The sequence below is a fragment of the Triticum aestivum genome, chromosome 2D, assembly GCF_018294505.1.
Source record: "Triticum aestivum cultivar Chinese Spring chromosome 2D, IWGSC CS RefSeq v2.1, whole genome shotgun sequence".
Classification (NCBI taxonomy): domain Eukaryota; kingdom Viridiplantae; phylum Streptophyta; class Magnoliopsida; order Poales; family Poaceae; genus Triticum; species Triticum aestivum.
Window position 1 is genome coordinate 332,959,694 of NC_057799.1, and position 21,439 is coordinate 332,981,132.

The 21,439-nt window shown below is 53.9% G+C and overlaps 1 protein-coding gene across 1 annotated transcript; it reads left to right on the forward strand.

Annotated features, from left to right (window-relative positions):
* Nucleotides 1-6,819: 6,819 nt before the first annotated feature.
* Nucleotides 6,820-8,453, forward strand: LOC123049297 (uncharacterized). The gene is made up of 2 exons (XM_044472236.1): nt 6,820-8,236; nt 8,319-8,453. Exon 1 carries the CDS (start codon nt 7,378-7,380, stop codon nt 8,146-8,148), a length of 771 nt encoding a protein of 256 aa, XP_044328171.1. The 5' UTR covers nt 6,820-7,377; the 3' UTR covers nt 8,149-8,236; nt 8,319-8,453.
* Nucleotides 8,454-21,439: the final 12,986 nt, after the last annotated feature.

A 21,439-nucleotide genomic window follows, 5' to 3' on the forward strand; every position in this document is an offset into this window, starting at 1 on the left:
AGGCATTCTGGCCGCAATTCCCGAAGTCATCGTCGTCCCAGCTACTGAATCATCGAATGAAGCAGCTGGAGAAGCTATTCCACATGGCAAGGCCGGCACCCCAGGACCTCTACATCAAGTTGTGGCCTGACGAAGACCTGCCGACCAGCTTCTTCGGCCTACTGGCTCAGCTGCGAGATGTTGCCCCGCAAGTGGATTGCTAGAGACGGTCTGCCTGCTTCGAGGGAGCGCGGAGGGCGTACTCCTGCATGAAGATGCACTTCCGGAAGGTTGATACGGTGATCGTTGCTGCCCCCCCCCCCCAAGGGAAGCCGCGCACCGCAGAGCAGTTCTTCGCCGAGGTGGAGGAAGGTGCCCAGGCGACCAAGGCCACGTGTCCAAAAGACACATTGTATCGATTTTAGTACTTCGGAATGCCGGAGTACGTTGGATGTATAAAAACTGTCTTTTTGTTTTAATGAGTATGGCGTTAGTAAGAATATTTGTGTTAAGGTTTGTGATTCCCGAAGCATGCACATATGGTCTTTTGTTATGCGATTAAGTTGGAGCATGATTTATTTTTTATTGTCTTCCTTATGAGTGGTGGTCGGGGACGAGCAATGGTCTTTTCCTACCAATCTATCCCCCTAGGAGCATGCGTATTAGTACTTTGTTTCGAGGGCTAATAAACTTTTGCAATAATTATGTGAGTTCTTTATGACTAATGTTGAGTCCATGGGTTATACGCACTCTCAACCTTCCACCATTGCTACCCTCTTCGGTACCGTGCACTGCCCTTTCTCACCTTGAGAGTTGGTGCAAACTTCGCCAGTGCATCCAAATCTCGTGATATGATACGCTCTTTCACACATAAGCCACCTTATATCTTCCTCAAAACATCCACCATACCTACATATTATGGCATTTCCATAGCCATTCCGAGATATATTGCCATGCAACTTTCACAGTTCCGGTTTATTATGACACATACCATCATTGTCATATTGCTTTGTATGATCATATAGTTGGCAAAGTATTTGTGGCTTGGCCACCGTTCATATTTTTTATACTTGTCAGACTAGATCATTGCATGAGGCGTTCATATAGAGTCATCTTTGTTCTAGTATCGAGTTGTAATTCTTGAGTTGTGAGTAAATAAAAGTGTGATGATCATCATTATTAGAACATTGTCCCATGTGAGGAAAGGATGGTGGAGACTATGATTCCCTCATAAGTTGGGATGAGACTCCGGACTTAAATAAAAAAGTGGCCAAAGAGCCCAAAATAAAAAAAAAGGCCGAAGAGCCCCAAAGAATAAGAAAATAAAAAAGGAAAAAAGAGAGAGAAAAAGAAAAAAAATATGAGAGAAAAAGAGAGAAGGGACAATGTTACTATCCTTTTCCACGCTTTTGCTTCAAAGTAGCACCATGTTTTTCATGATAGAGAGTCTCCTATTTTGTCACTTTCATATATTACTAGTGAGAATTTTTCATTATAGAACTTGGCTTGTATATTCTAATGATGGGCTTCCTCAAATTGCCCTAGGTCTTCATGAGCAAGCAAGTTGGATGCACACCCACTTAGTTTTTTTTTGAGCTTTCATATACTTATAGCTCTAGTGCATCCATTGCATGGCATCTCCATAGCCCATTGATTAGCCTAATCAATGTGAGACTTTCTCCTTTTTTATCCTCTCCACACAACCTACATCATCATATTCTATTCCACCTATAGTGTTATATCCATGACTCACACTCATGTATTGCATGAAAGTTGAAAAGGCCTAAGAACGTCAAAAGTATGAAACAATTGCTTGGCTTGTCATCGAGGTTGTGCATGATAAATACTTTGTGTGATGAAGATGGAGCATGACAAGATCATATGATTTTGTAGAGATAACTTTCTTTACCCATGATATTTTGAGAAGACATGATTGCTTTATTAGTATACTTGAAGTATTATTATTTTTATGTCAATATTAACTTTTGTTTTAATCTTATGGATATGAATATCCATGCCACATAAAGAAAGATTACATTGATAAACATGTTAGGTAGCATTCCACATCAAAAATTCTGTTTTTATTATTTACCTACTCGAGCAGGAATTAAGCTTGGGTATGCTTGATACGTCTCCAATGTATCTATAATTTTTTATTGTTCCATGCTATTATATTATCCATCTTGGATGTTTTATATGCATTATTATGCTATTTTATATCATCTTTTGGGACTAACCTATTAACCTAGTGCCCGGTGCTAGTTGCTATTTTTTCATGTTTTTGTCTTTTACAGAAAATCAATATCAAACGGAGTCCAAACGGAATGAAACTTTTTGACATTTTTTCTTGGACAAGAAGACACCTAGGAAGCTTCGGGAGGAGGCCAGAAGGGCCACAGATTGGCCACAAGCCTGGAGGTCGCGCCCTTGGGGGTGCGCCTCCAGGGCTTGTGGGCCCCCCGTGGGTCGTCCAACCCTAATCTCCGCTCTATAAATACTCAAATATTCCCCGTATACCAGAGGGCACACCAAAAAAAATTGCCTCTACAATTTTTTGTCCTCGTGATCCCATCTTGGGGCCTTTTCCGGTACTTTGGCGAAGGGGGATTCGATCACGGAGGGCCTCTACATCAACCTTGTTGCCCTTCCAATGATGTGTGAGATGCTTACCATAGACCTACGGGTCCATAGCTAGTAGCTAGATGGCTCCTTCTCTCTCTTTGATCTTCAATACAATGTTCTCCTCGATGTTCTTGAAGATCTATTCGATGTAATCTTCTTTTGCAGTGCGTTTGTTGAGATCCGATGAATTGTGAATTTATTATCAGATTATCTATGAATATTATTTGAGTCTTCTCTGAACTCTTTTATGCATGATTAAGATAGCTTTGTATTTCTCTTCGATCTATTGATTTGGTTTGGCCAACTAGATTGATTTTTCTTGCAATGGAAGAGGTGCTTTGTAATGGGTTCAATCTTGCGGTGTGCTCACCTAGTGACAGAAGGGGTAGCGAGGCACGTATTTGTATTGTTGCCATTAAGGATAAAAAGATGGGGTTTATTTCATATTGATTGGATCCATCCCTCTACATCATGTCATCTTGCTTAAGGCGTTACTCCATTCTTGTTAACTTAATACACTAGATGCATGCTGGATAGCGGTCGATGTGTGGAGTAATAGTAGTAGATGCAGGCAAGAGTCGGTCTACTTGTCACGGACGTGATGCCTATAGTCATGATCATTGCCTTAGATATCGTCATAACTTTGCGCTTTTCTATCAATTGCTCAATAGTAAAAAAAATTACCCACCGTATGCGTTCTTTCAAGAGAGAAACCTCTAGTGAAAACTATGGCCCACGGGTCTATCTTTTATCATATTATTTTTAGATCTATAAAACAAAAAATACTTTGCTGTAATTTATTACCTTTACTTTAGTTTGCACTTTTATTTATCTTTTATACCTATCTCTACCAGATCTCATCCTTGCAAGTGACCGTGAAGGGATTGACAAGCCCTTTATCGTGTTGGGTGCAAGTATTTGTTTGTTTGTGTAGGTGCTATCATTGGAGACTTGTGTGTTCCTCCTACTGGATTGATACATTGGTACTTAACTGAGGGAAATACTTATCTCTACTTTGTTGCATCACCCTTTCCTCTTCAAGGGAAAAACCAACGCAAGCTCAAGAAGTAGCAACACCTTACGAGATGTGGGAGGGAAAGAAACCGAGCTTGAATTACTTACGGGTGTGGGGTTGCCCTGCTGAAGCTAAAGTTTTCAATCCACAACTTAAGAAATTGGATCCAAAAACAGTTAGTTATTTTTTCGTTGGATACCCTCATAGGGTAAAGGGGTATCGTTTTTATTGTCCAAGTCACACCACCAAGTTTGTGGAGACTAGACAAGCAGTATTTTTTTAGGATAATAAGGTCACAAATTTAAGGGAGATCGATCTTGAGGAGAAGCGGGTTTGTGCACCATCCCTGATTATCCAAGAGATTGTTTCTCCAATACGAAGAAATGTGACATCTAAAGATCCTGAAACTCACAGTTCAGTTTCTCTGTCAAATGGTGATCCGGAAAGTAATAATGAAAATCCAGACACAAATGAGGACCCCCAGGAAAATAATGATCCTCAAAATGATGTTGTACCACCACCACCTCCTCCCATGGGTAGACCGCGGCGTGAGAGGAAGAAAGCCATATCAGATGATTATGTCACTTTCATGATTGAAGATATGAATGATATGGGAAAGGTGGAGGATCCAACCTCTTATAAGGAAGCCATTAAAAGTGAAAATTCGTCCAAGTGGTTGGTTGCCATGAAAGACGAGTTGAAATCTATGGCCTCAAACGACATTTGGGACTTAGTAGAAGTTCCCGATGGAGCTAAGAAAGTAGGCTGCAAGTGGGTCTACAAAACCAAGTATGACTCCAAAGGGAATGTCGAACGGTTCAAAGCAAGGCTAGTGGCAAAAGGGTATACACAGAGAGAAGGAATTGACTATAAGCAAACCTTCTCTCCTGTGTCAACTAAGGATTCTTTCGGAATCATAATGGCATTAGTAGCTCATTACGACCTAGAACTACACCAAATGGATGTTAAAACGGCATTTCTAAATGGTGACCTGAAAGAAAACTTTTACATGGCTCAGCCGGAAGACTTTGTTGTGCAAGGGAAGGAACATTTAGCATGTCGTCTAAAGAAATCAATTTATGGCTTAAAGCAAGCTTCAAGAGAGTGGTACCTCAAGTTTGATAAAATTATCAAAACTTTTGGTTTCACCGAAAATATTGGGGACAACTACATATATGTTAAGTTTAAAGGCAGTAGGTTTACAATTTTAGTCATATATGTTGATGACATATTGTTGGCATGTAGCGATAAGGATACGCTGCATGAGACCCAGAATTTTCTATCATCCAGTTTTGATGTGAAAAATCTTGGTGAAGCCTCATATGTCCTCGGCATCGAGATTCATCGAGATAGGTCTAGAGAAACGTTAGGACTATCTCAAAAGGCATACTTTGAGAGAGTGCTGAAGAAATTCAATATGCATAAGTGCTCACCCTCACCTGCTCCTGTAGTTAAGGGTGATAAGTTTGGGACATTTCAATGTCTGAGGAACCAGTATGAAATTGATCAGATGAAGTCGGTTCCTTATGCTTCAGCTGTCGGAAGCATCACGTATTCTCAAGTCTGTACACGCCCAGATTTATGTTTTGTAACTGGGATGCTTGGCAGATACCAATCAAATCCAGGACAGGACCACTGGAAGGCCGCAAAGAAATTCTTGCGTTATATGCAAGGAACTAAGGATTTCATGCTTACGTACAAAAGAACTAATAACCTAGAAATTGTTGGTTATTCAGACTCTGATTTTGCCGGGTGTGTGGATAGTACAAGATCCACGTCAGGTTATATATTCACACTCGCGGGAGGAGCCATATCGTGGAAAAGCTCCAAACAAATGTTAACTACTGGATCTACGATGCAAGCAGAATTTTTAGCATGTTTTGAGGCCACCGGGCAGGCTGTATGGCTAAAGAATTTTATTCCCGGGCTTAAATTGGTTGACAGCATATCTAAACCAATTTTATTATACTGCGATAATGAACTCGCGGTTTTCTATACGAGTAACAAAAGGTCAAGTGATGCTGCCAAACACATGGACATCAAGTATCGTGTTGTGAAAGATAGAATCCAGGATCAAACAATTAATGTTAAACATATAAGAACGAAGCATATGCTTGCGGATCCGCTAACTAAAGGCTTGCCACCCAGTATTTTTCGTGAGCATGTTGCCGGCATGGGATTGCCGGAAGCCTTATGCTTCTGGAATAAGAGGACCATTAAAATAAACCACTCCCAATAAATAAAATTTTATCCATTTCGAAATAGGCGGGTGTGCCATAAGTGTTGAGGTTCTACAGCGTTTGAGTTGTTGAAACACCTCATTTTGGTACATCATTCCTATGGAGAATGGGCGATTGTAGTTAAGCCTAACGATCAAGGGGGAGAATGTTGGTATTGATCTGACGGCTAAACCTGCAGTTAGATCTATTAGCCTAACAGGAAAAAAAGGGACAAAGAATAACGTTAAGAGATAGGACACGCACCAACGTACGTGCCCCTCATCTCCAACTGATGCGCCCTGATCAGGGGCATCCAAACCAACTTATGGTTTAGGTCACCTGTTGCACAACGCTGTATAGAGGGATACGGGAGAGAGCTGCCCCCTACGCGATTCATACATTCACGTCAGGTTCACTCTCCTCCCTATATCTCAAAAACCCTATCCGATCTTGGGGGTGCTGCAGCAACGGGAGGACCTACTCCAGCCGCCGCCGCCGTCCCAGGCCAGTGCCGGTGGCGTCCTGAGGGGATCAGGACGTCCAGGCCACAACCTCTACATCGTCCATCAATCTCGCCTGCAACGAGCAAGCGATCATGTCGACCTCTGTGACACGTAAAGGATCCCTAAACCCATCCCTGTTCATGTTATCTTGGGTGATCTAGATGCAATTTTATCATGTTGTTTGCATCCTAGTGATGCATTAGAACCAACAATTATCAGTAATCATCATGCCCCTTCATAAGCTTTTCCATAATTTGCCTCAAGAAGTTCCAGTCTACCCTTCATAAGCTTTTGATAAATCCAGTTTATAAGCACAGTAGCTCACTGAAAGGTCATTTCCATGATGAATACACTCAAAAGTAACTAGGGTATTATCAAGAATTCCTTGACTGCAGTTAATTAACATCCAAAACACCACTCGTACACAAGATTTTAGAGACGGTAATGTTACCTGGCTGACGTTTGCCGAGAAAGGAGTGGCAAGCGAATGTCATTTGATGGCAGTTTTAGTTGTGAAGAAAAATCAAACGGCGGCAGTTTAAACAAAAATGTCTTCTCTGAAGAAATTGCCATGTCGCTGTGAAGAAATTGCCACCCCCTCAGAACTAAAATTGTCACCTAAAACGTTCGCGTGTGCCACCCTGCCTGACGATCGTTCGCCAGTTACGAGCGTCCTTTAAAAATCGGCCAGCTCACACGCGTACATAGCCTCTTACCACACGTTGTACTATCCTTCCATGGCTGAGTACCACCCTGCACGTATCCGCCGTAGCCTCTTGCCACAAGTTGTATTCTTCCACGACTGAGTACCACCCTGCACGTATCCGCCGTAGCCTCTTGCCACACGTTGTATTCTTCTACGACGAAGTACCACCCTGCATGTGTCCGCTTCGGATAAGTGGCCCGAGTTCAATGCAAGCCCGTTCAACAGACCGGCTGTCTGGTATAACGATGAAAACGTGGAAGGGATACAGCTCGGTCCCTCTCCCTCGCACTACCTGGATTGGAAGTTCGAAACTCGCTCGGCAACATCTGCGCCATGGCGACCGAACAATCCCGATACGGCCACAGGAAGTTGATGGTAAGCTACGGCGGGAAGCTCCAGCGCTTCTCCGAAGGCGGCGGACCGCAGTACATCGGCGGCGAGCACCAGGTCGTGAGTGTCAGCCAGTCCATCTCGCTGCAGGAGCTCCGCGACCGGCTAGCCACGGCCGTGGGCTGCTTCAACATCGCTATCCAGTACGTCCGCCCCGGCAAGCCCCTGGACGCGCTCCACGATGTGGTGACCGCTGGCGACGTCCGGGACCTGCTAGACTGGGTGCTATACCGGGACATGCATATCAAACTGCTCCGCGCAAACCCAGCGGACGTCCCCCAAGTCCGGGTCTTCGTGGTCCGCGTGGATGGGCGGCCGCCGCTCCCCGAGGCGCTCTTCACTCCCGCTCCAAGCACGCTGGTCGCGGCGCCCACCGAGGCGCCGGTGTCTCTGTCCTCGCTCAAACGGCGAAGTGCGTCGGCGCCTTCGCTGTCCGCAAAGTTGCCGGACGGCACGTCGGAGCTCCTCTCTCCGGCCCTCATCCATCGGAGCGTATCAGCGCCTTCCCTGTCGCCGCCGTCGACGGGGCACGACACAACGTCTTCGACTACGACGACAACTGCCAGAGCACCCTGTCGCCGCCGTCGACGGGGGACGACACAACGTCTTCGTCGAAGACTGCCGGAAGCACCTGTGCGACCCAAGATGTCGCCCCCAACGCGGCAATGCAGAGGAGTCTGGCGCGCCCTGCTCCGGTGTTCCTGGTGCCAGTAGCACCGGTCATAGTGTACCAGCCGGTGATCCCAGTGTACCAGGTGTTCGTCGTGCGTGATTGTGCTGTTCACCGCCTCAATCAGATCAGGTAAATCTCACCGATTAATCATCGTATAGAGAGTACAAACGTTATCGTCTTTTGATAAAAGAAAGTGTATTCTTATATGCAGGTGTCTACCAATTAGCTATGATATGGACAGTATTACTAAAGCCGCAGTACAAGGAGCCAACCAAGCTTTGGCGTGAAGAACTCAATCTCAAGTTTATTATTATTAGTGTTTTGGATTTGGATGCCGCAAGTGATAGAGTTTGGAGTATAAGAACGTTTAGCTGGCATGACCATCCTATTTGGTCCATGTGTTTAAATTTTCCTCCTTTGGGCAATGTCAAAGTTTGATCTTTCACTTTCCCTTTGTAAAAAAGTTTGATCTCTTTTTAATAAACAATGTGATAAATTTGTTTATATGTATCTAACATGCAGAGGTCAGGATAATAAAACATTTCAATGTCTTGAATAAAAATAGTACAAGTACTCTCAAACTAAAATATACTATTCACGACACTTATTTTAAAACGGAGTGAGTACTTAGTTAATCTCTCTCTCAATCTTTCCTTTCTCCTCTTCTTCTATTACCTTTCATATCTGTGAATTAAAGTCAAGTGCGTTGTCGGAGTAAATAGCCACGGGTAGCCTAACCGACTCTTCCTGGCTCCTAAAAAAAATTATCAGGCCATTCAAGCCTTTAAACATACAAAGCATAGGTCCGCCTTCCTCCGGCCGAGGGCCGACTCCCAGAAGGCGACCCAGCCTCAAAAACCTCCTCCAAGAAAGATACAAGATAGCCGACTTCAGGAAGCCGGCCCCAAAAGGACCGACTCCCAGAAGCCGACCACGAAGAAAGCCGGCTCCCAGAAGCCGGCTAAGACTGCACCCACCAAGACTGTACCCACATAGCGGCGATAGGATGGGGTGTGGCCACAGTACAGCCCACTACCCCCGAATCCCGGAACAGGCATGGCCACAGGGCGCCGTACGGGCCAGCCATCCCCCGTCCGGCGAGGCACTGTAGCCATGTTGGCCTCGATGTCACCCACGACAGGTGCCAGTACGGCCCGTGGGCGGCGGGCCCCTTTGCTAGAGAGACATCTGAAGGCGGCCTGGCCTCCTCTAGTCGGCCAGGGATGTGGCCGGCTCCCAATAGCCGGCTACCTCCCGCTCTCGAAACATGCGCCCCATTAAGAAGACAAGACGAGGTAAGGCTACAGTGAAAGCTCGCAAGGCGGTGACACTGTAGCCACGCTTACCTCGACAAAGCCCTCGTCATCAGAGGCGAGGCGACAGTAACCAGCCGCCGATAAAGCCCACAAGCGGTGGGGCCGGCCTGCCAGTCGGCGGGCCCCAATGACCGGCGAAGAAGCCGGCGAGTATAGACACTGACGGCTGGGACCCGCGCCCAGCCGGATTACCATCGTACCCCTGGGGGGTAGGCCTACGTAAACCCCCCGGGGCACCCATGCAAAGGGGGATCGAAGAGAATTCCACACACCACATAGAGGGAAAAGGAGAGCTAGCCTTGCCCTTCTTCTTCCTCTAGCCAAACAGCTCAAGGAGCGCTTGTAGCTACTTGTATTGGTCTAGTGATCATGCGGAGACCCCGCAGAGCAGGACTAGGGGTGTTATCTTCACGGAGAGCCCCGAACCTGGGTAAGATTCGCCGGCGTGCATGTCTTCGCCTCATCCCGTTTCCAGGCACCGACGACGTTTTACTGGCTCCCACTATGATAAGCCATCCGTTGGCATATGTCGTACCTACCACCCGACATTTGGCGCCCACCGTGGGGCCAGGTGCACCGTCGTCCGGAGACCTGTTCTGGACGGGAACCCTTTTTTCCCCCGCGAGCGCAGCCTGCCTGCTATGCCCGACGGCGCTTGCCCCGACGCGCTGCAAGGCGTCGACGACGCGTGCGCGGCAAGCTGCCTCACCGATCTTCTTGGCGAGACTCGCATCTCCGACGAGCCCGCGTCCGACGCGGGCACGGACTACCCCGAGAGCCGCCTCATCAGCCTCCTCGACCAGCTTCACGTCTTCAGCGAGCTTGCTGTAGACTTGGAGTCGGTCGGCTCCACCGACCTGATGCTTGTCGACTCCGACACGGCATCGTTCGACGCCTACCCCTCCGACGTGGTAGTCTTCGACGACCCTCTCCCTCGAGCTGACAGCGGCAGCAGCGCTGTCACTGAGGTGCTGGTCATCAGCCACGTCGCCGACTCGGGCGAGAGCGCCCACGACGCACTACAAGCGGCGATGCATGACCTATCCGTCCCCATCCCGGCCGATGCCGACGCCGAGACCCTGGAGGCACGTCGTCTCGCCCTCATCGCCGAGAGCCAGAAGATAGCCTCCATGAGACGCCTCACTGAGGCCCACCAGCGCGAAGTCGACCGCTCCGCTTTTGGTACGCCGCCTCACGGCGGGCCGAGCCGAGTCAGCCTCGTCAAGAAGCACGACGCGGCCATCGCCAGCATGCTGGGGGCGGACCGCCCGGTCTACGCCACACCGCTCGAGAATCTGCGAGCCGCTCAGGCGGCAGCAGAAGAGCTGAACGGGCTGGGGGCTGATGAGCTCCCCTACATGACAAGACGTATCCAGCAGCTGATCGATGCGGCCGCAGAACGGCATGAAGCCGGCGCCCGCGCTGAGAGTCCTCCCCCGCGCCGAGAGCACGCCGCGACATCCCGGTCGCCGACTGCGAGCGGCGCCCGCGCAAGGAAGGACAAGGAGTCGGCTGCTAGCCGCAGCCGGAGTCGAATCACCATCGAGCGCGGCGCGGAAGGCCGCTCTCGGGCGGTGGAGCGCCAGGGCAATCCGCCTCCTCCCCCGCCTCGTGGAAAGAGATGTCCCACCCAGCCGCCTGTCACGCATCCGACTCTCGGTGGCCGACTAGGCCGCCGCGAGGGAGTCGACGAGAACGACGCCCGCCACCGGATCGACCGCCTAGCTCGATCCCTGGAGCTAGAAGAAGACGATGTCGGCCCGCCATGCTTTGGCCCCCGCATCCGCGACGAGCCCTTCCCCAAAGGGTTCTCGCTCCCCAGAGACACGTCCAAGTACAACGGCTCTGTGAAGCCGGAAGATTGGCTCATCGACTACTCTACCGTCGTCAGTATAACGAACGGCAACAGGCGCGTAGCCGTGAAGTACGTCCCTCTCATGCTGCAAGGCACGGCACGCACCTGGCTCAACAGCCTCAAGCCCTACAGCGTCAACAACTGGCTGGACTTCACGGAAGTCTTCGTCCGCAACTTCACCAGCACGTACAAGCGGCCTCCCAAGCCCCGCCAGCTCTCCCTATGCGTCCAAGGGCCCAGCGAGTCGACCCGCGACTACCTCATGCGGTGGGCCGAGCTCCGCAACTCCTGCGAGGGGGTGCACGAGGTTCAAGCTATCGAGTACTTCACCGTCGGGTGCCGAGAGGGCACCGTCCTCAAGCACCGACTCCTCTGCGATGAGCCGGCTACCCTCGACGAACTGCTGGTCATTGCGGACAAGTACGCCACAGCCGACTCCTCGATAAAGACCGAGCTCCGAGTGGACGCCTCTAGGAAGGTGCTCGCTCCGGCTCCTAAGACGCCGGCTGGCGACTCCAACCGGCGCCCCTACCAGAACGACCACAAGCACAAGGCCCCTATGTCGCCTTCCACCAGTCGGCAGATGGCCACAGTCGAAGACGAGTAGCCCGAAGAGCGGCGCGCTCCCAAGAAGAAGGGCGGCAGGCCGGCTTGGCAGCCGGCCTTCTCCTACGAGCAGACTCTCGATGCCCCCTGCAAGTTCCACAGCGGCGCGAAGCCATCCAACCACACGACCCGAAAGTGCCACTGGCTCACCCGGATCTCCAAGGGCGAGGGGCTGGTGCCGCCTCCGCCTCCCGGCCCGCCGCCTCCAGCCCCCCAGCAGCCGGCTGCTCGACCAGCAGTCGCAGCCATTCAAGATGAGTTCCCTGATGAGCACGCCGCCTACGTCGTCTTCACGAGCCAGGTTGAAGACAAGCGCAGCCGGCGCCGACAGCACCAAGAGGTCAACGCAGTCGCCTCCAGCAGCCCCGAGTTCATGCATTGGTCCGAAAGGCCTATCAATTGGAGCCGGGCCGATCACCCAGGGGTGATGCCGTCCCCTGGCTCCTACGCATTGGTGTTGGATGTCACCCTCGCAACAGAGAGGCGGGCTGCCCGATTCTCCCGCGTTCTGATTGATGGCGGAAGCAGTATCAACATACTGTACCGCGACACCATGGAGAAGTTGAACCTCAAGGCGAAGCAGCTCATGCCAAGCCGGACCGTTTTCCATGGCATCGTACCCGGCCTGTCCTGTTCCCCGATCGGCAAGATCAAGATGGATGTTCTCTTCGGAGACAAGGATCACTTTCGCCGAGAAGCAATCTGGTTCGAGGTAGTGGATCTGAAAAGCCCTTACCACGCCTTGCTTGGCCGACCTGCTCTGGCCAAGTTCATGTTTGTGCCCCACTACGCCTACCTGAAGATGAAGATGCCGAGCTCAAAGGGGATCATCACTGTAGCCGGCGACTACAAAAAGTACATCGAGTGCGCTGCAGCCAGCAGCCGGCTGGCCGAATCCCTCGTAGTGGCAGAAGAGAAGAAGATGCTGGAGCGAGTTGTGGCCATGGCCGGCAAGCAGCCGGCTTTGTCCCCCAACCCCAAGGAATATGATGTGCAGGGCTCCTTCCAGTCGGTCAAGGAGACGAAGAAAATACCTCTGGACCCGGAGAACCCAGAGAGGTTTGCAGTCATTGGTGCAAACCTGGACAGTAAATAGGAAGGCGAGCTCGTCGACTTCCTCCGTGAGAATCGAGACATCTTTGCATGGTCCTCAAAGGACATGCCGGGTGTTCCGAAGGATTTCGCCGAGCACAAGTTACACGTCCGAGCGGACGCAAAGCCGGTCAAGCAGCCTCTCCGCCGACTGTCCGAAGAGAAAAGAAGAATCGTAGGAGAAGAGATAGCCAGGCTCCTTGCCGCCGGCTTTATTATGGAAGTGTTTTTCCCAAAGTGGCTTGCCAACCCAGTCTTGGTGTTGAAGAAGAACATCAAATGGCGTATGTGTATAGACTACACTAGCCTCAACAAGGCCTGCCCCAAAGATCCGTTTGCTCTGCCACGGATTGATCAAGTAATAGACTCCACAGCCGGATGCAGCTGTAGAATTTCTTGGATGCCTACTCAGAATATCACCAGATTAAGTTGGACCCAGCAGACCGCCTGAAGACCGCCTTCATCACACCATTCGGAGCTTTCTATTACCTGACTACGACATTCGGCTTGAGGAATGCCGGTGCCACTTTTCAGCGTTGCATGCAGAAATGCCTCCTCAAGCAACTCGGCAGAAATGCCCACGTCTACGTAGACGATATTGTGGTGAAGACAGAAAAGCGCGGGACCCTGCTGGAAGACCTCAAAGAAACATTTGCCAACTTGCGCCGATTCCAGATCAAGCTCAACCCCGAGAAATGCGTGTTCGGAGTACCAGCCGGCCAGCTTCTAGGCTTACTGGTCTCCGAACGCGGCATTGAGTGCAACCCTGTGAAGATCAAGGCCATTGAGAGAATGGAGATTCCCACCAAGTTGCGAGACGTACAGAAGTTCACTAGGTGCCTGGCCTCCCTAAACCGCTTTATCAGCCAGCTAGGAGAGAAGGCTCTCCCCCTGTACCGACTCATGAAGAAATCCACTCATTTCGAGTGGAATGACAAAGCAAACCAAGCCTTCCATGAGTTGAAGAAGATGCTGACCACTCCACCTGTCCTGGCGGCACCGACGGAGAAGGAGCCCATGCTCCTCTACATTGCCGCAACTAGCCGAGTGGTCAGTACAGTCGTCGTGGTCCAGCGCCCAGAAGAAGGCCGAGCCCAGCTAGTCCAGAGGCCGGTATATTATCTAAGCGAAGTACTATCCAGCTCAAAGCAAAACTACCCACACTACCAAAAGATGTGTTATGGAGTGTACTTCGCCGCCAAGAAGCTGAAGCCCTACTTTCAAGAGCATCCCATCACGGTCGTATGCACCACCCCGCTTGCCGAGATCATAGGCAGCCGGGATGCATCCGGCCGGGTGGCTAAATGGGCCATTGCGCTTGCACCTTACACAATCTTCTACCAGCCCCGCACCGCCATCAAGTCCCAAGCATTGGCCGACTTCCTCGTCGACTGGGCCGAGACCCAGTAACTACCGCCGGCTCCCGACTCTACTCATTGGCGGATGCACTTCGATGGGTCCAAGATGCGCACCGGCTTGGGAGCCGGCATCGTCCTCACCTCTCCCAAAGGCGACAAGCTCAGATACACGCTGCAAATCCATTTTGCCGCCTCCAACAACGTGGCTGAATACGAGGCGCTCATACACGGGCTCCGGCTAGCCAAAGAGCTCGGCATACGCCGGATCCTGTGTTATGACGACTCAGACTTGGTGGTCCAGCAGTCATCTGGCGACTGGGACGCCAAGGATGCAAACATGGCGAGCTATCGATTCCTCGTCCAGCAGATCAATGGGTACTTTGAAGGGTGCGAGTTCCATCACGTGCCACGGGCCGACAACGACCAAGCAGACGCCCTGGCACGGGTCGGCTCCACCCGACAGGCTATACCAACCGGTGTCTCTCTCCAGCGCCTCCTCACACCATCCATCAAGCCGTCTCCAGAGTCGGACTCTATCTTCGTACCATCCACCCCCGATGCAGCCGGATCCGACTGGAGGAACCCAGCAGGCGGCTCGGGGACTTCGACAAGCGGCCCGGGGACTGCCGTAGTCGCACCCGGCTCGGGGACTTCAGAACCCGGCCCGGAGACTGCAGCAATCGGCCCGGGGATTGCAACGACACAAGAAGCGATGGCCGACTCCAACTCTCCACCACCCAACCCACCCGCCCGGGTCACAGTGGTCGTACTGACAGTAGAAGAAGTCACAGCTCCATCATGGGCCCAGCCCATCCTCAACTTCCTAGTCAACAGAGAGCTGCTGACTGATGAGATCTCGATAAGACTAGTGCAACGCCAAGCCGGAGCATATTCAATAATAAACAGAGAACTTGTCAAGCGTAGCGTCACTGGGGTCTTCCAGCGTTGCGTCGAGCCAGAAAAGGGTGTAGCAATCCTCAAGGATATCCACCAAGGCGAATGCGGCCACCACGCAGCCTCAAGATCAATTGTGGCCAAAGCCTTCCGCCACGGTTTCTTCTGGCCGACTGCTTTGGAAGATGCCAAAGAAATAGTCAAATGCTGCAAAGGATGCCAAGTCTTCAGTTCCAAACAACACCTGCCGGCTTCCGCACTCAAGACCATCCCCCTCACCTGGCCCTTTGCCGTCTGGGGGCTGGACATGGTGGGCCCATTCAAGACAGCCCGCGGCGGCTTGACACATCTGCTTGTCGCCGTGGACAAATTTACCAAGTGGATCGAAGCGAAGCCGATCAAGAAGCTGAACGAGCCGACTGCCGTGACATTTATTGCCGACATCACTACTCGATATGGCGTGCCTCACAGCATCATCACCGACAACGGCACAAACTTTGCCAAAGGAGCACTGGCACGTTTATGCGCGACACAAGGCATCCGACTGGACTTAGCGTCCCTTGCCCACCCGCAGTCAAACGGCCAGGTCGAGCGGGCAAACGGCCTCATCCTCTCCGGCATCAAGCCCCGCTTGGTCGTACCACTGGAGCGCTCGGCCGGCTGCTGGCTCGACGAGCTGCCGGCTGTCCTCTGGAGTCTGCGTACTACCCCAAACAAGTCAACCGGCTTCACTCCGTTCTTCCTTGTATATGGTGCCGAGGCCGTCATCCCAACTGACATCGAGTTCGACTCGCCTCGGGTCACCATGTACACGGAAGCGGAGGCCAAGGAAGCGCGAGAGGACGGCGTCGACCTGCTGGAAAAAGGCCGGCTGTTAGCACTCAGCCGGTCCGCCATCTACCAGCAGGGTTTGCGCCGTTACCACAACCGGAAGGTCAAGCCAAGATCCTTCCAAGAGGGCGACCTTGTGCTTCGGCTGATCCAGCGAACAGCCGGCCAGCACAAGCTCTCGGCCCCTTGGGAAGGCCCTTTCGTCATCAGCAAGGCACTAGGCAACGACTCCTACTACTTAATCGACGCACAAAAACCAAAAGCACGCAAGAGAGATGATTCCGGCAAGGAGTCGGAGCGACCATGGAACGCAAACCTTCTGAGAAGACTTTACAGTTGAAAGCAGTATGTATCATGCTACCGTTTTTATTAAATATGAGACAAACGGGCCCCCCGAGGCACACTCGGGAACTGCCCTCCTTTATCTATAAATGACGAGTGTCATACTCATACATGTATTATTACATTTGATTTTTTGTCTGGCACCGAGTTCGACTAGTCGGCCCGGGGACTGGCCGCCTTAAGTTATATTAAAAGTTCTACCTGAAGTCAGACAAGTAGTGTGCCGGCACCCGAGCCCTCTCTTGTCGAAAGTCGCAGCTCGGAGAACCGACTGTCCGACTGACAAGAGCCAAAGGCAGAAAGGATGCCCACACGAAAAAGGCTAAGGACCAACAAACTTATATAACGCTAAGACGGCCTCCAACCACGCCTACCGGCTGTCAAAACAGCCGGCTGGCCGGCCTCCCAAGAACTTCGCTATAATCCAACAAAGCTAGAGTACTTGCCCTCCCAAGCACTTCCCCAGCCACAGATTGCAGAGCAGTTGTCCGGCTGGGAAGGCGGCAACCAAGGGAGGGCGGCAAAGGAAACAGCCAAAAGATGAAAAGCAAAGAACAAGGGAAAGCCAAACGCATGCATAATTATATTTACACATAAGGCCCCCAATAGGCCGGTAGTCAATATAGTTCGAATACACCCCCAGTGGATGGAATTGTGCAAACTTAACAAAATACTATTCCAAAAATGGTGAAACAGGAAAGTAGAGGCGGCAGACTGGACTAAGGGCGCAGCAGGGGAGCCGGGCTGGTCGGTGGAGACGGCGCCATCGGCTGGAGGAGTGGCCGGCTGGCGGGTCTCGGTTTGATCATCGCCGGCTGCAGGCGGTGCACCCGCGTGTGCCTTGCTGCTGGAGGCACGGTCAAGCTGAGGCTGACCGGCCGCTCCACCATCTGGCGCGGCGTCTTCACCCTCCTCCTCCTCCTCGCCCTCGTCGCTGGAGTCGATCTCCTCCGCCGAGTCCTCGTCGTCTACCGGGTTCAGCCCGAACCACTCCTCCGGCTGGGCAACGCCGTTGTCGTCCACCTCAGGAGCGAAGGCGCTGGTGTCGGTGTAGTCGGCAATCGCCGAAGCCTGCTGGATGATAGCCGGCCGCGCCGGCTCCAGCTCCGTGTCGGCCTCCTGCCGCCAGGTGGCCAGCTGGTCCAGACTCAGCTCGGGATACCAGGCCTTGGCAAACTCCAACGCCCGCCTGGCGCCGGACCGAGCCGCAGAAGCCTTCCAGGCCTCGAAGCGACCGACCGCCACCTCCAGCCAGTCGGCAGTCCGACTGGGGATGCGGGGAATCACCTCACCAGGCCAGAGAGCGGCCAACACCTGCGCCCCAACACGCTGAAGCCAGCGGAGTATGCGATGAGCCGGCCGGAGGCGGGCCTGAATCGCCAAGAGCTGCTCCTCCAGCGTTCGGCGCGATCTCGGCGCCAGCCTGCCTTCGTGCCTCGCGGTGGGCCTCGACGACCTGGTTGGCGGTGGTAGAGTAGCCAGGGAACTACTCTGCGCAAGAAAGAAAGAGAAAGAAGAGAAAAACACCAAATCAGAAAATGAGCCAAACGGCAAACGGCAAGCAAGGATGAAGAAGAAGGCGGCCTACCGTCAACCAAGTCTTCGATCTGGCCATAGCCGTTGATCAGCGTCTGCTTCGCTTCGGCCCAGCTGGCCGCCTCTGTCTCATATTCGGCTTGGAGGGCGGCCTCGCTGTCCTGCACCGCCTTCAGGGCCGCCTTGTGGCTCTTCTCCTGGTCGGCCAACCTCTTGGCCAGGCGGTCACGCTCCTGTGCCAAGGCGTCAAACTCGGCCTCCTTAGCACGGAGGGCGGCCTGAGCACCGCCTAGCTGCTCCCTCAGACTGGCGTTGGCCGCTGCAGGGATGGCAGAAAAGAAAGAAGCAATAAAATAGAAGTCGTCAAGGAAGATCCGACCCGACTGTTCAGCAGTCGGCTCGAATCTCGGGGACTACACCCAGTGGGTGCGCTGACGCACCCCCACGTGAGATAAAAGACGAAGCACTTACCCCAGCTCTCAGATAGATCAGCATTCTTCTGGGTCAGCTCCCGAGCCTGGGAGTTGAAGGCAGCCGCGCGGAGGTTGTGCTAGTCCTGCAAGTCGGGCAAAGGAGCGAATGAGAACAAGATAGCAAAACAGAGCCTGCTAAGAAGTTTCAAGCCGCCTGCTCAGCAGCCGACTCGGAACTCAGGGACTACACCCAGTGGGTGCGCTGACCCGAATGGCCGCCCACGTTGTAAGGAACTCATCATTATATTTCCTCAGCGCCGCAGCCTGGGACTGAAGCCGGTTCCGGACGTCCTGCGCTGCCACGTTCACCACAGCCGTCCCTCCACCCGGCGTCCACCCCGAGCTGGCGCTGGCCGCCTCCACGTCCTGGGCCGACGAGCTGGAGCCCGCGCCTTCTGCGGGTCCGATGCGGCCTTCCCCGTGCGCTGGCACGATGGCGACTGGACCACCAGGTCCGTCCTCGCGGCCGGCTCGCCCCCGGCCGATGCGCAGGCGGCACGTTTGGCCGGCCGCCTTGAGCCGCCCCAGTCGGCGGGGCCGGTGCCGCCTCCCTCTCCGGGACGACGACGTCGTCTTCCCTCTCCAATCCTGGCTGGTCGCCGCCGGCTTCCTCTGGCAGGGGCTCCGGGACCTCGGGCGCCGCGACACGCAGAGGTGTGACGAGCAAGGCCCCTTCCGCTGTTGCCACAGCCGCAGCCTTCGCTTGGGCCTTGGCCGCTTCGTCGGCGCGCGCCTTCGCCGCCTCCTCCTCCTCCTGTGCCGCCTTGGCGGCAGCCGCCCTCAACTCCTCCGCCTTCGGCTCCTCCCGCGCCTCCCGCGCGTTTCGCTCCGTCAGGGGTCCACGCGGCGGGTGCTCCCGGATCCTCCCGGCGATCCAACGACGGAGGCGGCAGCAACCTGCTCGAGCGAAAGCGGAGCCCTGATTTTTTGAGAAAGGGTAAGGATTCAGAAATCACCAAGAAAAAAAGAAAGAATGTACAAAGGAATATACACTTACGCCGACACCATCTGCGGCTGCTTTACCACCTTGCGGAAGCGGGCCGCCTTCGCGACCGCCTCATCCCGCCTAGTCGCCGCTGCCCCGCCCTTGGGCTTCTTCGGCCGGCTCCCGAACAAGCCCGACACGGCACGACGCTTCCGCCCGCCGCCCCGAGCAGGCGGCGCGGCGGAGGAACCCGCGCCGTGGCCAGACGCCGGCTGGCGGTGTGGGACGATTTCCGCCTCGTCGTCGTCCGGCCAGTCGTCAAAACTGGCTCCAAGCCCGGAGCCGCCTGCTTCACCACCGGCTTCGCCGCCACCCGCCTCGGTGTTGTCATCCATGGCGGCCGCCCCCAAGTCGTGGTCCTCCAGGTGATGCTCCGCCCGGTCGGGGAGGAATCGGCGCTCCGCCTCCGACCCGGCTACAGGTCGAAGGAGAGGGCTCTGCCAAGGCGTGCCGACTGGTCAGAGACGGCCAGAAGGAACTCGGCGACAAAACTAAGAAAAGAAAAGGAAAAAGAGAACATACCGTGGGCGGAGGATGTGCACGGGAATATGGCTCCTTACCAAACCGCCACTCTGCGGAGAGCTTGCAGTTCGCAAGGTAATTCACCATATGGGTCACCTCGTCGTGCGGCATGTCCTTGGTGCACATCCGACTCGGGTCGAGCTGGCCGCTCATCTGACAGATCAGGTGAGGGCGGCTCTGAAGCCGAAGCACCCGGCGCGCGACGAAGGCGGCCAGCAAGTCGGACCCAGTCAGGCCCTCCGACTGGATCATCACCCGCAGTCAGGCGACGGCCGCGGCTCCAGCCGACGTCAGCGTCACGGCCCGATAGGACCATTGGGGCCGCCTCCCAGCCGGTGGGCCGGCTACGTAAGCCGGCAAGTTGACATAGTCGCCTTGTGGGGCGACGTTCTTCACGTAGAAATATGACTTCTGTCAACGCTTCACCGACTGGATTAACGTGATGACGGGGAAGGGGTTGTCGGCCGCCGGCCTCCGCATCGCGATGAAGGCGCCGCTCTGGACCGGCACGCCCTGCATGCGGGTGCCCAGCTTAGATTGGAAGAACTCCCCCAGAGCTCGAGGGTAGGGAGAACGCCAAGGTAGCCTTCGCACAAGGTGACGAAGGCGGACAGCAGCACCACCGTGTTCGGGGTGAGGTGGTGCGGCTGGAGTTGATAGAAGTAAAGAAAGGAGCGGAAGAAAGCGCTCGCCGGCAAGCCGCCGCCGCGCAGGAAATGCGAGCGGAAGACTACCCGCTCGCCTTCCTCCGCTCCGGCGTGATCTCCTTCGCAGGCGCGAGACGGACCCGCACCTGGTCCGCGCCGGCAACCGCCGCGTCTTGCGGAGGAACTCGATGTGGTCCATATGGACGTTGGAGCCGTCCCAGTCCCCGCCGTACTGCATGGTGGCAAGAGGCTGGCAAGAAAGAGTGCGGCGGCGGAGAAAGCACGGCCTCGCGGCGGCAAAGCTGCGGGACGGAGTGAAGATTGGTGGGACGACGCGGCGGCGAGTCGTTGCTGTGAGGGAAAGCAGGAAGAAGAAGATGGCGGAAAGGAGAGGAGCGTGCGAGCATCTGCCGCTTCCCCTCCTCCCCCTACTTATAGCGTCGTGCGGCGAAGCCGAGGAGGCGAGGCGTGGGGAGGAACGTGGGATTAACTGCGCCCACTCCCCCACGTCCCGCAATTATTACGCCCTAAAGGCGTGCGGAAACCGCCGCCGGAAGACGAGCGGACAGTTTTGGGCCGCAAAGAATCCGCGCCTGGGCCTATGCGTAGGAGTGGTGGCCCTCGGCCTGCGGCGACGTCTTGTCGCGCGCGTGGGTTGGCAGGCTCTTTTCAGCCAAGGTACGCCACGTGGTTCGCAGGCGGCGAGCGGGCTGCCCGCAGCCCGGCACGCGCGCCAACAAACTCCCGCCTTCCGACTTCAAAAATTTCGCCAAGACGGCGCGCCCAACCGAAGCCGGCACCCAGCTGCGGGCTCGTCAAGATAAGAAGCTGACCGAGCTTCTCAACCTCCTCTCAGCCTCGAAGCCCAACCAGCT